Here is an 18343-nt window from a genome sequence, read left to right as displayed (position 1 = left end):
TCGATACTGTACGTTCTGGTATCTTTAACAATTAATGAAGTGTTGAAGTGCTTCTGGAGCTCCAGTGGAGCTCAGAGAAAATATCCCTTCTCTCTGCAAGTGGACTTTGTTGTGTGATGCAAATTTTCAACTCAAAATCACACATCTTAATGAACACAATAGGCATGATTTCTTTTAAGGGGCTGAGAAGCTCTGCTGTTTGTCCCTCCTGTATTTACCAATATTCTGCTCCTCCTTCTCCTTCCAAGGAAGTCTAGTCTTTTCTTCCCATGCATGAAAAACTAAACTTGGCACCATGGTCCAGTCTCCCACTACAGTAACTTCCTCAAAAGGAATCGCAGTTTGCAACTTTCACTAAACTTTAAGCCCAATAGTGAAGAGACTTTTGCAAATACTAACCCATGGCAAATTATGAAGTTTATCACTCTACTTTTAACAAAAACTATAAAACTAAATACACCTATCTTCTCCTGCACATTTTGCTCAATTCACAATAAACATGCTTCTTCTGCATTCTCAGGCTGTCCTACACAAATGTGTTATACTGATTTTTGATTTCTCAAAAATTGAGCCCACAGCGCATCCAAATGTGTCAGTGTGACTGTGAACAGCTACTGCGAATTCTCACTAAATAAAGCTCTAAAGAAAAAAAGAAAAAATGAAGAAAAACAACAAAAGAAAATATTTTGCTGTCAAGGTAGTGTGTTAGCTTTCAGAATTGTATGTCAGTAACTGAGTTTTTGACAACATTCTGAATTCTGCAATCATGTAGCCTAATAATACCATACAATTTACATGAAGTACAAAACAAAACAAATGCAAAAGCTTTTAACAGTCAATGAAAAAGGAACATCTTCAGGAATCACTTTTCTTTCAGATAGCATATCTAAGGATTAAAGCAGAAATCAACTGTCAGTAGTTGAAGTGGGCAAAAAAAATGTAATATTAGTTATTTGTTTCCTAACTGACCAAACTTGAAACACCAGCTGATCAAGATCATTGGGCCAAAAATGAGCTTCTACACTCAAATTCACTTGATTTTCCATAATGTCTGCATACTTAAAATAGTTAAACATTAAAATTAAAGCATATTTTAGAATACGAGATTTCACACAGAGACTGACGGCCTCTTCTTAAATGTATTACTTGTGTTGAACTTGTTTACACGAGCAGAGTGACAGAGCAGAGAGTGACAGAGCAGAGTGTGACAGAAGTAGATTAGTTGGTGGAGATCCACAGTCATCCAGGTCATGATAACTCCAGGTGCTATATTGTAACTGGACTTGATCGAGTTTCTTGAAGGTATTTCATCTTTCAGGTATTTCATCGAGCGGCTTCTGCAGTTCTGACAGATCAGTCGAGAGTCGCAGAGGTATGAACCATTACTGAGTCACTGAGGTCACGTGAGCTCTGTGTCTCATAGTTGTTAGGGTCACATGTGACATATTGACCCACATGATGGCCGGACTGGGATACAGAAAATAACAGACTCTGTCTCAGGTCGTGGGGTTAATAACTTCTATCTGGTCCATTAAATCCATATATAACTCACGGATGTGTCACTGTCATGTGTGATGACATGTGTTATCTCACATATGGCGGTCACAGATGTGTCTGTGTACATGAACATACTGGGAGTAAACAGCCCAACTCTTTACTGTGATTACACTAAGTCAAGATTTTCTGATGATCTGATTCGACATGGAGAAGCCATGTTAAATATAAAGTTGTTGAGAGAGGGTAATTACACAGACATCACGTAGATGCAAGGCTGTCATAAAAAAGCACACGAGGAAAAAAGTAACCCCTGCACACAAGTTTAATGCCAGTAATGTCACGATAATAAAAATAAATTAAGAAAATGCAGACAGAGGGCTGACTTGCAGATAAATACTCCAGTACACACTTCTAATGGGTCATAAAGTAAGTGACTGATGAGAGGGATTACTTTTGTATGCGTCTATACATAGTTTTTCAGTAAAATCAGATAGTTTGTTTTACATTAAAGTAATTGAAAATCCTTTGTCAGCTTGCTCATGTGGCTAATCGCTCAGTGAAGTGGGTGTGATTTTAACTTTGTCTGTTTTGGAAAATTACAAAACTTGCTGACAAGGAAAGGTGAGTGGACAGGTGGTTTCACATGCTGTTAGAACTGAAAAACACTTGCTTTGAAGCATACTAATGCCCAAAACTGACGGCAAACAAGCTAGAAATATGGTCAGATCATCTGAACACAGGTTGTTGTTGCTGTTGCTTGTTGTAAATGTTCAGTGCCACAAAAATCACATCAGAAATAACAGACTGTTTTAGGTCATGGGGTTCACAACTCCTGTCTCCTCCATTAAATCCATATAGCACTTATGGAATAACTGTCGTGTTATGACGTGTTCTCTTATATATATGGTGGTTACAGATGATCACCACAAAAGGTTCGACGATGTACCCAGACTGAAGGTGGCTGTCAGCACATTGTGATTTGTCTGTGGGGAGTGAGCCTGAAACATTGTGTTCATGACTTTGTTGCTTTTCTCAGTGTGTCTCTTCAATGTCACCCTGTCTGCGTCTGCTGACTCTGCTGCTGATCGAATCATCGAATCAACATCTCCTCAGACTTTTCTTCTGCAGATACAAAGATTCTCCGAGGAGGCTGTTGAGTCTCTGTAAAGATATACTGTGTATATGTCTTCAACATTTTCAGAAACCTCATGTAGTGCTCATGAAATGTTTAACCCTTTAAAACCTGCATCTACATCGGTTTTCTTGTGCTGTCTTAAGATGCATTTAAGCCTTTGAAACTTGAACAAACTGGTCTGATCTCTTGTGAAAACATGGCCTCAAAAGCAATGAGCAACTTGGCAAGAAATGTCCCACAAATCATAAGAAATTAGGAAAAAAAATGTACCTGTGTGTGTGTGTGCGAGAGACAAAAATAAATTATGAGAAGATAATAATAAAAAGAGGAAAAAATGTCCATAAAACATTTTTATAATATTAATAATAATAGTTATTAATATTACTATTAAAACCTTTTTTTTTTGCTTGCAGGTTTATTTTTTGTAACTTGTAACTTCATTCCATGTTTTTAAAAGAAATCAAGCACATTTTATCAGGTTTCAAATGGTTAAAACAAGATAAACTGCACGTATATAAACAGAGTGAAAGTAATTAGGCCAAATCTTTACTGTGATAAATATTACCCTTCCTATATATACGGTCACATGACTGATTTGATGAACGGTTGCCTAGAAACAAGGGCTGTCTTTGACAAAGTTTCCCCATTGTATTTTACAGCACTGCTGAAAAAATAATGATCTGATAAAAATTTATGACATCTTTCAAGTATATTTAATGTTTTATTCCTGTGCATTGAGAACAAAGCTAACTATAGTCATATTCCTTGTTTGTTTAAGCATATGGGCCAATAAAGCTGAGTCTGATTCTATTGAGTTTTCATATGTTTTTTGTTTTTTTTTTGGCGCTTTGAGTGCAACAAGCCAAGTGCAATCTCGTTTCATTATATTGGAAAGAAGGTCGATATCTTGTACGGCCGATATCTCCAACCCTCAGCAACTCACACCACAACAATCTGGATTAATAAATAGCACTGCAGGCAAGAGAACAAATGTGTATTTTTGAGGTGAATGGTCATTTTAACAGTGGAGTGCCTCTGAGTAAATGAAATACAACAAAATTCAGTGCAATATCGGGGCCCTACGTACCCTCCTTTACAGAAAACAACCTGGCCAATGGCCCTCAGGTCAAAGTTAGGACCACTTTTCTAAGGTCACTAGAAAAGTAAAATGTGGTTTACTGGTGCAGCTGTAATCCTCGTGTTTTTTTCTAAACAACAGCACTGTTGATGGCAATGAGATATGCCTCCAAAAATGACTATATCCAATATTGTGAGAAAACAGTAATTACTGGGTCGGATATTCAAACGTGTGATTAAAATCAGCCACAAATGTGCAAAATCTTACTAACAGCATTTTAAAGATCTTTGTTCATGTCTCCGCCTCTGTCTCCTTGTCTTTGTAGACCTTAAGGTTTTTAACATTGACCCTCCTTTTCTTTGCTGCTCTTCATTTTAGAGGCTTAACTGCTGTTTTTTTCTTTCTTATATTTTTCTCTTCAAGTATTTAATCCTGAAATCGAATTGGTTCAGAGTTTCTCCTCAGTAGGAGTGTGTGTGTGTGTGTGTGTGTGTGTGTGTGTGTGTGTGTGTGTGTGTGTGTGTGTGTGTGTGTGTGTGTGTGTGTGTGTGTGTCTCTGGTTTCCACATTGTTTTTTTTTATGTTTTTTTTTCCAGGGAAAGTCTATTACTCCCTGTTTACTCGCCCCCTGGGTTTGATGCAGAGCAACAACCATGAAGTTGGAGGATTTGGTGTTGTGCTCAGGGACATTTTAACAGGATGAATCCTTGCTGTCTCAGCTGGTTGACTTTGTCAAACACCTGCTGCTCCTGCTGGAGGACACTCTGTCTCTTCCCTGCCTCCCTGCTCAGTTCATTTCCATTTTAGCAAGCCTAACAACAAGTTTTTGTAGCCCTGATAGTCAGGTTTCACCCTCTGGATGACGTTCATATCTTCTGAATCTTGATATTTTAAATATTAAATGTTGAGCTCATATAAAGGTCCTGTCTTTACCCAAAACATTAGCCCTAATCTCTTAAAATATAACTGAAATAATTTTTAATCATCAGATTTCTGCCGTGCTTCCTGCTCATGTGAGGTGATTTTTTGTGTCTCTGTATGAGATACTGAGATTGAGCTTGTTGTAATCTGTTACTTTAGAAGTGAAATAGGTTTCAGGAAGTAAGGAGTGTGTGTAAGATGCATTCAAAGGTGGGGACATGAAGACAAACAGTGGCTGAGTCTTTGTATTTTTGGACATGTGCTTGATAAACAAACCCTGAAATCCAATAAACATGTTTGCTGTCACAGTGCTGAAGGCCATTCTGTGTCAAGGTTCCCCATGTGAGCTAACATAGAGATCTCAGGGACAAACAAAGCCCCACACTTTACTTATAAGGCTGTGGAGGGACAATAATGTCCCCCACATTACACAGCATCATCTTGGGAGGAGGATTATGGGAGCTCTGACGACAAACATAGACAAAGAAGGAAGAAACAAAACAAGAACTTACACATGTCCGGTCTCATGAGCCACAACAAAGGCTGAGGAGAAGCCGTCTTCATGGTTGAGGGTGCAGCTCCGGACGGGGTGGCACATTCCTGTGACCGGAGCATAACCTGAAGGACATCGAGAGAAGAGAGAAAGAAAAAGATAAGAAGAAAAATCAAGTCAAATAGACAAGTTTTTTGCTGTAATTTATCATTACGAGGTAAACGTTAAGTGTGATGGCTGTAGAATAATGACACCATCAGCGTTTAGATTGGTTTCCTATGAGACACACTTTCACTTTGCAATTCTGTCTGCTGTTAACAAAGCACTGAAAATCACCCAAAAAAATGACAGCAGCTTTTACCTCCAAAAAACAATGTCCTGTTTACTCTGGATAATCAACAGACCTTCCTATCAGCAGTTTACAGTGCCAATACTTACTCCCAAAGAAAGAGTCCCAAATGTCTGTGGGTTATTCCAGGACACGGTTCCTGGGGAGAGGTGCTGCTGCAGAGTTTTTTAAGATTTCATTTTTGCAATGCTTTGAGCTCCACAAAAGAAACTCCTTTTACCTGTGTTTCACAGGCAGGTATCTCAGGTCTCCTTCAAGTAGAACAGATCTGTGTGTATTTCTGTCTGTGTGTGTTATGTCGTCACATGCGCATCATGACTAATGCAGCAAAACAGGAAATGGACTACCCAAACATAGCAGGAGGGGAAGTGTTTGTCAGTGTCATGATTATTAATTCTGATTGAAATTCATATGTCTAACTGTCCCACTGTTTCCTGCTGTTCTTAATTTGTTGTATGAGTCGCCACATTGTTGCAACATGATGAATGAAGATTCATCTTTTTTGGCACCAAACTACAAATGTAGATAGATTTTACACGAAGTGAACCACATACTTTCAGGCGATGACTGACATTAGGGAATATAGATTTTGACACAGCACTGCTAATATAGATTTGGCACATAGCCACTAGTAAATACATGTCCCGACTTCAAAATAAATTAATTGATCATGCAGACATCCAAACCATATCTTCATCAGTTGAATGCCTTGAATGAACTAATAATGAATGAATGAATGATGTCTCCTATCTCCAGAGGTTTTTTGGGGGGATTTTAAAGTTTCATCTTTAGTGTTTTAATATTTTTAGGATTCATGCTGGGTTTTCTGAAGTCTAGACAAAAAATTCATCAACATCATTGTTAATTTATGATGTTCTTAAACCTAAAAAGATATACCTATGGAACAAAATACCTATTATGAAGTCATTTTCTTTCAAACTTTTCCAAGTCTACCGCAAATATAAAAATGTATTGACTGAAAGAAATGAAACCTACAGGAACCAAAACTGTTACTGAAGTCAAATAAGAAACTCATCACATTAAATGAAGAATAAAATAAAAAAGAAATTGAATGAACATTTGAAGGGAAATAAAACTCTGCTGTGCAGCATTCAGGAGGGAGAACACTCCCAGAGCTACCTCAGACAAATATATTTGACTTTTCATGTGTTATGCTTTCCCAAGAGTGCAATTTACTCTGGGAATTGGTAGCTGCACTTTCTGAAATTTAGTTTTGTCCCCTTTGCATTTACACAGTGGGTGAATCTCTTTTGGTCCAGCTGCTACACTTTAGAAGAGAACATTGTGAGTTCATAAATATCCCGGTTAGTTCATCCGATGGCCCATTTCATCGTTATTTTTACCTCAGGCCATGAGCTGCAGGAGAGAGGGACCTGGGATCATTTTAAGGACTGCAGGCTGCTACTCAGGGTCTTTCACTGCAATAAGTATCCTCACACCACAGTCCTAATATTAACATTAAAGAGGTTCACTAATGAAAGATGGCCTTTTAATAAAATTAGACCATCAGCAGAAAGATGCAAATACTTTTGAAACTGGTGCTAAATGGCCAGAGAAAACAGTAACAAAAAAAAGTCACTTTTACTCTAGAGGTAGAAAAACTACAACTAGCAGAACGCACTGCGCTGCACCAGACCAAAAAATGCTCCCACTGGTCGGTAACATAATGTTCACGTAACTGAAACAATGGCAACCAACCAGCAAGAAAGGATCCTATATGACCAGTTAGACAGTAAGCTAAAATATGTTCCTGAAAACACCAGAGGCAGAAATAGGCGACACTGTAACAGAATCTTGGTTTAAATTCAATCAGCACTGCCTAGTTTTACCGTCTCTTCACATTTTTGGTCCGAGTTTGAGAAAGAAAAGGGTGGGTCTGTGTCTTGATTTGCTTCTACACTCTTTGTCTCAGTGGTGGTGGTATGGGTGGTGGACAATGCAAATTTGCAGAAGTACAGGCTGTAGTTTGAGCAATAGTCCAGAGAGCAGGTGAAACTCCGCCACATGACGTTTATTGCATCAATTTGCGCCATCCAGCTGAGTTTTTTCGTGGGGGAGGAGGGAGATCTAGACACAAAGAATAATACAAAGCTAGCTGAAATCAGATAAGTACCTTTGACCATTGAGAAGCTACACCAGACTGTAAAAACTACATTTCATAAGCCTTGATTTAAATTTTGCCGTGCTACCTTTTGGAACTGAAGTTGCAATCTCAATAACATCTACAACCTAAGATCCCTACCATTAACCTTTTATTAACCTGTTTACATGCTTATTACCCAGGCTGTTAACATCATATTGGCATTGTGTATATTGTGGCTTCATATTTTTGATTTGCACAACATTTTTATCAGCAATGCATTAGCATCACTCATTCGCAGATTCTTATGAAGACTCATTGAGCATAGCATGTTGTCTGGGTTGTCACACATGGAGGCTGCATACAATCATACGTGAATCAGAGCAGGGGGTCTAATAGCAATTAAACAGCCTATAGCAGCCCATCTGAGGAGCCATTGTCACTCTGATGCAGTGTTGTTTGATGCGTGTGTAATTCACAGACATTGATTACTGATTTTATTTTGTAAAGAGCGTGCAACTCTCCTGGGAGGCTGCAGTCCTAATTAAAACCTCCAAAATGCATTCATTCTCTAATCAGCATTGCTTTGGGTTTGCCAGAAAAAGAAAAGGGATCAAAACCTAGGATATGACATGTTTGAAATGCATATTTGTGGGCATAAAGGGAAGAAGAGGATGGAGGGAGAATGATTAAAAGCAATTACATGGTGTTAGAGAAGACGGCAGGACAAAGTGATTTTGAAGAAAGGTATGATTGTAATAATGGCAGTCTAAGAAAAGCAACCTGAAAAAGAGGAAAAGAGACACACAGACAGTCGACACAACAAGAGCTAACTGCCCTTGAAAGCTCACGCTGAATTTAAGCTGAAATATTAGATTATTCCACCTATTTTCTTTGGTGGATGAATCTGACAGGTTGGGTCAGTATGCTGGAATAATTACCCAGGTACTGAACAACACGAAGAGGGATCAACTCTTATCTCAAGCCAGGGTCAGATTCGGCTCTGGGCAAACATGTCCTTGAAAATCTAGAAAATTGTGAGGTGTGAAGGCAACTTCTGCCACCTGTACCCTCTAAACCAGGAAAATACAGAGGTTTAAACTATCAGAACAAAAAAATACAAATACAAATACAAATGTCTAATATTGATATTAGAAATAGTCTCCTCCTTTTTCGTAGATGTATGTTGCCAGGTATATGCAGGAAAACGGCATGATCTTGGCTGAGAGAAATTTATGTGAAATTAGAGATGCACTATAACATCGGCATGTCATGGCTATTGCCAGATATCGATGACATAAGACAGTAATAAAACAGGTATTTTATTTTGCTGAATAGGGAAGTTGCATGTCTACTGTTGCCTTGATTGGTTAGTGTGTAAGGCAAGGTGGAGAAAATATTCCAAATACACCAGTAAATTAAATATTTATTTATTTTTTTTAGGTAGAGGTTTTTAGATGGCTAAACTAGATTCGCAACTCAATAACTCAGTTGTCTGCCTAAAACGGATTGTTGTTGTTCATGCAATGTAATTCAGCCCAGTGGAGATAGATATTAGTGCAAAGTTTTGAATTAGCCTTCCTATAGGAGCGAAGCCAATAGGTAAAGAAGTAATTTTCCAAATGAAAATTCCTATTTAAAAATGTCCTTTTCATGATAACTAACACTAGAGGTACTTATAAGTAACAATGCGATTAATAAAAAAAAAATGCCACCAATTTTAATTATTCAAACCTGCTTAAAAACAAGCCAGAGGTGCAAATCAGGCCTGAATCAATTTCAGAGGGGTCATTGTAATTAGGAAGGAAACACAGTGCTATGGCTCCTGAATCTGACCCAAAATTAACCCTGCAACCGAAAGTGAATCAATTTCATCAGTGTATTAATATATTTCTAAAAATAAAAGCTTCTTTCTTGCTTTCAGCAGTATTGAAAGCAAAATATTATTCTAGTGGATTTGACCGTTTTTTTCCTAAATTGCTTTTCTCATCATGATTTTTCAGTCTATTCATCATCATTTGACTTTTAAATCAAATAGGCAGATATGCATCCAAAGCCAATTATCTACAGTTACCTCTGAAACCCTTTTCACAAAAAAAGAAACTTGCACATTTAAACTCTATGAACACATTATAAATGTAAATGTGCTTTAAAAAGGTAGCTCAGCTCGTCAACTTTTTGAAAGCTTTTTTCCACTTGACAGAATGACCCGCCTCTTACTAAGCACATTTCTTGGTCCGTTAAAATTAATATTTTCCATCTTATAGAACAAAACACCTCACTATAGAGCACTAAATCCACTGCAAATTCGGGGCAGTAAATACGGATCATATCCATGTATATAGGCTTTGTCCTAAAATTGTACAGTTTTGGGCTATTAAACAAATCCTTGGCTATGATATACGTGGATTGTGTGTAGTTCCGTATTTTAGTAATAATAACGAAGATAGATATCTACTGAAAATCCTGTTGGCAGCTTGTAAAAAAAGCCATCACCAAGAAGTGGTACAAGGCTGAACCACCAGCACAGGATGACAAGCTGTGAATGAGATTCATTAAATGGATTTTTTAACTTGTAGGAATAAAGTTCAGGAAGAGCAGAGTTGAGAGAAGTGGGAGACACATGTCAACGACAAGATGAGACATTGAACCATTGAATACGACAAAGGGATGAATGTTTTGGAGAGAAATGGAAATCTAGATCTTTTTGTTTTCTCTTTGTTTGATTGTTTATCTGTTTTGTATTTTTTTCTTCTTCTCTGTCCTTTTACAACACTTCTGTAAAAACAATAAAACTAAAGTGTAAAAAAAAACAACTCCACAGCACTTTAGCTCATACAGCAGCAGAAACATGTTTTTTTGGAGCTGCTGTCCATCTGGTAAACGCATACGTAAGTCCTAATAACAGGTTGCTTTGAGCAGAACAAAAGACCACAATCATTGTTTTTTTTTTTTTTGGGGGGGGGGGGGGGTTATATGTCAACTGTGGTGTGAGAAAGAAGTGAGTGGTATCTGCTGTTAATTAACTGCTCGTGTGTGTTGGTAGATTTACTGAAGATTTATGACATGCGGGATTACAGCCTTGACAAAAGATCCAGCGTAATGCAGCTGGAATAGGTTTTGTTTGTTTCTGTGGCATTTGATGGATTAGATTTGCCATTTAGAGAAGGCAGAACCGGTCCGTCCTAAACATCGACTGTTCCTATCAACCTCTTATTGTCTTATCGTTCACTGTCCGCAGGGTGAAATCTGGTCAATTGCTTTGTTTATTTCAGCCCGTGAAAATGATTCAATTTCAAAACATGTCACACTCAAACAGAGGAGCTTCACGACGTCTTGCTTACAGCTCGGCTCTACGCTTATCAAAATATAACAATGGCTCAGGGAAGGACTGCAGAGATGTGATTGTTAGGTTTTTTTTATTTACCCAGACAGTGTTGAAATAATTCTTCCTTTGACTAGCAGAGTCCTACACGAAGTCATGAAGCCAATCATGTCATTATGTCCTTGTTGACTGAGGCTGCTCGGCATGGGAATTGTTGTATTTGATTGATTTTCAGCCAGGCAACAGCTATTGGCTTATTCCTCCCACAAGATTTCAGATTGAAACCAATGAAACACAGTAGCTGGAGTAAATGTAATTGAAAATCTCCTTGTATTCATTTGCAAAATGGACTGGCAGTATACAGAAGAAGCCAGTAAATTCAAAACTTTCACTTGGCAATTAAGTTTTCTCTCCACACCGGGAGATGAGATGACTGTTGGCTGGCTTTATAAGGTGGATGCAAGTCTTGTCTATGAAAAAAAAGAGCTTCACTTGTTTTTTGTACAGGGATAAAAGACAGACAGCAGAGTAGAAGACAGACTGCTTTAGTCAATGTTGCCAGTTCTTCCTAAAATCCAGAGGTTGAGGTTTAATCTCCAACAGCACAATGAAAAAAGTCTAGCACAAAAACAGCTCTCTGCCTCGTTCTAGTTCTTTCAACAGCTGCTGCACAAAAAGCAGATAAGTTTTTTTTTTTAACTTATTTAATAGGTGTTTGTCTTATTAATTGAGATATGAAAAATTTAGATTGAATTATTGGGTTAAAGACAGAAAGGATTAGGAGGGATTCTGTATGGATCATCAAAGAGACAAAATTGTGATCAAAAGTTGCATTTAAAGTCTGCAATTTATCTCTGTGTTTGCATATACATGTTGAATTTGTAGGCAACGGTGCATGATTTTGCTGCCAGCAGCGTTCTCTGTTTCTGCTCTGTTTCGTGTCTGCAGTCCGAGTATAATTGACCGATCACATTTGGGGGGCTTTGGCTGCCTGGAAGTCAACAGTCTGTGGAGAGCAAAAGAGGCCTAACGCATGAGCCGAAATGCAATCTCGGAACATTATTGTCCGATGACAGTGCAGACATCTGTTAATATAGATTCCACAAAATGTAGCCTGGACGTGCCTTAACTTCCAAATCGAACTGATAATAATAAGCGGTGCACAGAGGAGGAAGTCTTCGCCCAGATATCTGAAATATTGGTTGTTTCCCCCTGAGGCTTCATCATCGTCAGATAATAGCCGAGGGTTCAGAGATTGGTCTGTAACTGGCACACAGAATCCCACATTCTTTCAAAATAACTGGCACTCCTTTAAGTTTTTAAAGAAATGTTAATTACCATAAAATAATGTACATTACAATATATTATGAATGTATTATACTATATATATTCTTAACTATGAGCTCAATATTATGAAATGTGTTTCTTTTCACCAATTTTCTTTTGGTCTACGTGACACTTGCAGATCATTTTAATTGAATTTCAGCAGCGTTATCTCAAAATGTTCTCCCTCTGTCTGTAGTCTGAAACATTTTTTTACACACAGACAGGCAGTACTATAATACCTGCATAGTAAAAAAGAGAGACAAGAGGTTTAAATAAACAATTTGATTGTATTTCCCATCTTTGTGTAAACGGGATTTAAAATGCATCCTATAGCCTGTTGAGTTCAGCGCCGGAGCTATAAACTGTAGTTTTAGGATGGTGTATCAATGTCCAGTGACTCCATATAAAGGTGTGATATGGTGAAATCTTGTGATTTAAAACCCTGGTGTCAATGTGGCCAACTCACTCCATTCCCAAACCTGAATAAAGATCTCTTCCATGTCCTCTCTGTCAAATGAGAAGGATCGTGTCCATGAACACTGCTGGCCTATGCGTCCCCAGATAACATAATCAGTCCATGTCTGCTCAAATCTCAGCAAAGTGAAATCTGAACAGTGAGAGAGTTTGATGTTCTTATGAAACCTAGTATATAGTATATTGTGGCCTGCTGGCTGCTGATATTGCCCTAATATTTATTAATTCCCATAGTCATGACAACCAATATTTTCTCCAGGACTGCTCATGCTGTGACAGAAACAACACATCAGAAAATAACCCCGAGTCTCAGCCTGCAAGCGGATATGGAGATTGGTTGATGTTTTTCAATGTAGCCAGATGGACGGGAGCCTTTAATCGTCTGTTCATGGACGTCGGCTCTATCGAGTCACTTGTCACTTTAACCTCTGCTACATCACTCTGACTGTGCTACTATCTCCTAAACAAGCTGGAGGCATGTAACTACTTTCATTGTCTTTGGTCTAAAGCACACTGGAAAATCTGTTGCATTTTCTTAGGATTTGTTGTTCACACTCTGCCCGATTAAAACGGTCTCAAAATTTGTTAATTAAGGTAGTTGGTTTATTTTTTAACAACCTGTCATCTCAAGAGTTTAGAGACTCTGGCAGCAAATATTTCACAGAATAATTATCATTTTCAGCACTTATTCAGGCCATTACTTTGTTTGTTTGTTTGATTAAAAAAAGTAATGTAGTTTTTTTTCTAATTTTCAATCAACTATCTTATATGTTTTCTTACATTCTTTTGCTATCTTTTATATATAACAGTTTTTAGCTTTTAACATCAAGACAAAATGTGTAATCCTTCACGATGGATTGAAATTAAACCATCGAAATTAAACGATGGCGCTCTGAGCCTCTCACTACCATAAATGTCAGAATAAGTCAAAGACGCAGTTAGACAAGACAGGCTGCTATCTCTGCTGTGTATTATGATGTTTAAGTTCCTGAAATAAACTGTATTCAGATGAACCACACAGGGCAGATCAAAATGCCCCGGGAAACAACAAACTCTCATTTGAACCATTTCAGTGTCCACCAGCAGCCTTACCCTGCATCCCCGTGGGGCCGAAGCCTTGGCGAGTGAGGAAAATTGCGTGGTCGTGGTGCTCAGCGTGATCGGGATCGCCTTTCTGCTGCACAAACGCCCAGCGGCACACGTTCTCCAGGCTCCGTGATGGGTTTCCTCTTTCAATGAGGCTGATGGACTAACAGAGAGGGAAAGAGAGGGAGAGAGAAATGTGTAAATAAACTGTTGTATTACCGAAGGGCAAGCATTTGAAACAACTCTCAGTATTGTAGGACACATCTAGCACTCTAAATGTTTTAATGTGATATACAGCAAGCATTTTACGTGTTCAACAGTGAGCACTTAACATGTTTTTAAGTGCTGTAGGGTTTTAAAATGGTTGTCTTTTAAATACTCTTATTTATATACATCGATCAGATAAAACATTAAAACTTCTGGCAGATGATGAGACTAAGATTGATCCCGTCGTTACATTGCAGTGTTCCCTTGAGAAACCTCGAGTCCTGGCTAGGGACGAGTATCTACCGGGTCCAAGACAGACCTAACCCAAAGTTTCACAGCATAACATTCAATCGCAACGAGTCATTCACTTTATTTGTGGTTAAAAGTTTTTGGTTGATCGGTGTATAGCTTTAAGGGCTGAGAGAGCCAGGGCAGATGCATTTCATTAGCTTTAAAAGTACATTTTATTTTTTTCGTGTATGACAGTGAACTTGAATATTCCTTCAGCAGCCCAAAAAACATAGATTGCTAACCAGATGGGTATGAGTAGCATTCAGTGTAGACACAGATCAAACATGGGGGCTCTGGGGTGAGGAAAAAAAAAACAAACAACCAAAAAAAAGAAACAGACCAAAAGAACATACATTATGCATTTTTATCGAATGTGTGATAGAGCGTGATAGTGGCTGACCCCTGTAATCTGCATACATTTACTTCCCTATTTAGCAACTCTTCTCCGTTTGTAATGGCTCATAATTCTCTTAAGCAATTATACACATAAATAACAGTATGACAACAAAAAGCATCAAAGCTAACAGCATCACGACATGTTTGGACAGAATGCTGCATGTTTATAACTGGTATTATTGTGAATCTGCACAAAAAGAACCGCAGATTATTAATAACAGGTGCTAGGGTTTTGGAGCATGAGGGCATTCAAAACATAAAAAAATGAGTTTGAAAAAAGACATTTTATTGCTTTGTGGAGAAGTTGGCTCTGTTTGTGCACTAAGATAAAACTTTAGCCTTTTATTTAACTGAAGCAGAACTTTTTATGACTTTTCTTTTCCTCTCTGTTTGCTTTTCTTCTCTGTTCTCCAACATTCATTCATTCATTTATTGTCCATAACTGCTTGTTCTCGCAAGGGTGGCAGGGGGTTGGAGCCAATCCCAGCTGTCATCGGGCGGAAGGCGGGGACACCCTGGACAGGTCGCCAGACTATCGCAGGGCCGACACATATAGACAGACAACCTTTCACGCTCACAGTCACACCTAAGGGCAATTTAGAGTCATCAATCAACCTGAGCTGCATGTCTTTGGACTGTGGGAGGAACCCGGAGACCGCGGGGAGAACCCACGTAGACATGGGGAGAACTTACAAACTCCGCACAGAAGGGCCCCCGCCCACGCACCGAACCCCTGTTCTCTAACATGTTTCCCAAAAATGATTTGCTATGTTCGTATAATCACTATCTTCTGGAACATTTTGGCCAGTGTTTGGGGTGATTTGTCCTGAAGCTTGTATCCACATCTTTATTCTCCTTTCTGGTGCTAAAATGATCTATCAATTCTGTTAACTGATTAACAATCCCAAGTCATCAACAGCAGACCTGAGACCTGTGTGTGTCTGTCCTTACCTAAGCCTTATACTTACTTTAAAACCTTTGGTAGTACTAGGTTAGGTAAATGATTTTCTGAATGATGGTTAAAAGAGATCAAGGATAATGTTTATAGCCTGATGATTTACAGCTTTTGTTAGATTTAAAGCCAAAAGTTTGTAAACGACACCATTAGTGAAACTAACATGCAGCATGCATAGAGACTTTTAATTTCTCTGTGCTTGTCTTACGTGTGTGGGTGCACAGCTCTGCACACTCAACCCCTGTCACTGCGTGTGTTTAGGGTATGATCTCTTGAGTGCTGACTTGTTATCATAATGAATAATGATTCAGACTCACAGCAGGATGTGTTTTGGTGGTAGAATGGATGTTTGTGGTTTGCTATTGTTTCATCTGTATGTTTATGTGTGAACAGCATTGGCCTATTGGCTGTGATTGTTAGTGTTAGATCCGAGTGGCAAACCTCAAATCTGAAAAATGAGGCCAATGCAAAAGTGCCAGAAACTGGCCACTTGAGGCCGGCTCCAAAACAGAGTAAATCCCCATAGACTTCCATGTAAAAATGCCCAACTTTACAGCAGAAATAAACATGTTTGCAGCCTGGTACAAAAAAATGGTTTTGCTCTCTAGAGCTAATTTTAACAATAATGAAAAATGTGCCGGGGATGCATTTTCTTATAAGACACTCTTTTACATTTTATTAAGACCCAAAGTTACATATTTAAGGATGGGGGAACTTAATTAACAGGCTGTCTGCAAAATGTGTCTCTATTATACATCTGTGAGTCAGATCCACTCCTTACTCCTCCATAGCTCCAGCCCTTTGTCCAAATGTGGTCACTTCTGGCTCCAAAGAACTGAGATGGTGACAGCCGAAATGCTTAAAACCTCAAAACTGTAGTCCACAAACCAAGGGTTGATCTGCGTATGTGTGTTTTAGTATGTGTGTGTTCATCATGTATGTAGAAGTGGCGACTGTATATAATGATGCATCTCCCCTGACCCTCCTCCAGTTCTACCAAAATGTGAGACATGGCCACTGCCATCTTGCACTGATGACATAATTTGGAGCCTGACTCTGTGCAGAAGAGATCTCTACAGCGTCAAGTTTCCACCCATACACCTGTCCAACCAATCAAGACCAGCACCTTTGATCACAAACACAGCGACTGGAACACATGGTGTACTATGAGTTATTAGTTCGCCCATGTCGTCCACCAACATGAAGTTGGCGGGCTTTATGACCATGCAGCCAGCCACCAGGGGCAATCGAGATGTTTGGGCTTCACTTTTGGGGAGCTGTCATGTCGTCCATCATTATATACGATCTGTGATGGCGAGAGACTACTAATGTGTTCTGTAACGTTATTTAGCGCTCATTCATCAGTAATTTAGGTTTATGTCTGTTTCAATACCCATGTTGTGGCTGAGAGCGTTTTCCTGTCTCTCAGCAACAGTACAGTCTTCTCCAACACACCAATCACTTTGCACTCTGGGAGGCAAACGCTCCTCTGACTGAGCTTCAATCATTTTCAATCTTTTCTGATTTCCCAAAACTGGTAAATAAAAAGCAATACTGTGAAACTCACCTTAGCGTACCCCAGCATGATCATCCTCACCAGGACCACGTTGATGTGGACTCCCAGTGACTCGTCGTGGTAAATCTCATTCACCTAAGAAAGAGGGGAAAGAGATCAGCAGGTTTGCAATAGCATTTCTTTTAAGGCATCTGCATCCCTGACACCCTACACTGTGATCCGTGACTTCTATTTTCCACTCAGAGGAAGTGAGCCAGAAAAACAAACCATTCGTTACAAATCCCTCCATGAATGACTGTAATCATAGACCTGTGCAACCACTATTTTATGGCTTCTTGAAGGAGCCAGGGAATGCAGTTAGGAGGCACATCCTATCATTATGCTCTTGTTCCTCACAAGACGTGGTTGCTACACCACTAAAATGTAAAAAGGAAGTCTTAATTTGCATCTACTAATAATCTCTGCAAATCTTTTGCCTTTGCAAGTAGAGCTGCCCCTTGAAAGTTGGAGACTCGAATCATCAGTTCGAGACCCTTGAGTGAGATTGCTTCAAGTCGAGCAGTCTTTGTTGGTGCAGTGTATGTCGGGGACATTTTGGTCACCAGATTTTGCTGCAGAGTCAGTGCTTTTGACTTTCATGCTACTCTTCGAAGCTGCAGACGTGCAGGCAGCGGTACAGAGGAAGAAAGAGAACACACCTTAAGGTGAAGAAATTGTGACTATAGAGCTCACAGCAAGTCAATATGACACAGTCTCCGGCTTTCGCTGATATTTAATGTTGGCAGAAAACGTTGTTGTGCAATTGTCATCTATTGTTGTGCTTCATTAATATATGATGCAGATACCGTCCTGCAGAGCACTTTCTGATGTTAAAACATTGTATGGAAAACAAGACAAACTGGCAAATATTTGTATTGAACTGCCAAATCAGATTCAACTGGCATCATTTTTTTCATCAAACTCAGCACGCTGGAAGAAATAAGTCCGGCTGTTGTCAGTTACCTGACTCAGCTGGCTCGGGATGGATGATGCCCCAGAGTCAGCGCCAAATAAACTGGCCAACTGCTGACACTGCTTTCATTGGGGCACTATCAATGACCTGGCCCAGGACTGGCCCGAACTAGGCAAAATGGAAGAAAGAAGTCAAGTTGTGTCCGGTTCCCTGATTTGGCTGAGACTCAGGATGATTGACG

General features: G+C 39.1%; 1 protein-coding gene across 1 annotated transcript in view; it reads right to left on the bottom strand.

Moving 5' to 3' along the window:
• Window positions 1–18343, bottom strand: part of adamts3 (ADAM metallopeptidase with thrombospondin type 1 motif, 3) — a 172672-nt gene that overhangs the window by 62647 nt on the left and 91682 nt on the right. Inside the window, exons 6-8 of the mRNA XM_042488052.1 lie at window positions 17202–17285; window positions 13792–13948; window positions 5144–5249 (exon numbers count right to left, since the gene is read on the bottom strand). Coding sequence (XP_042343986.1) covers window positions 5144–5249; window positions 13792–13948; window positions 17202–17285 — 347 coding nt within the window. The remainder of the gene's footprint in view (window positions 1–5143; window positions 5250–13791; window positions 13949–17201; window positions 17286–18343) is intronic.

Source organism: Plectropomus leopardus, chromosome 6, assembly GCF_008729295.1.
Source record: "Plectropomus leopardus isolate mb chromosome 6, YSFRI_Pleo_2.0, whole genome shotgun sequence".
NCBI classification, from domain to species: Eukaryota; Metazoa; Chordata; class Actinopteri; order Perciformes; family Serranidae; genus Plectropomus; species Plectropomus leopardus.
Note: the sequence above shows the minus strand (reverse complement) of the source record. Positions and strands in the feature narration are given on the sequence as shown.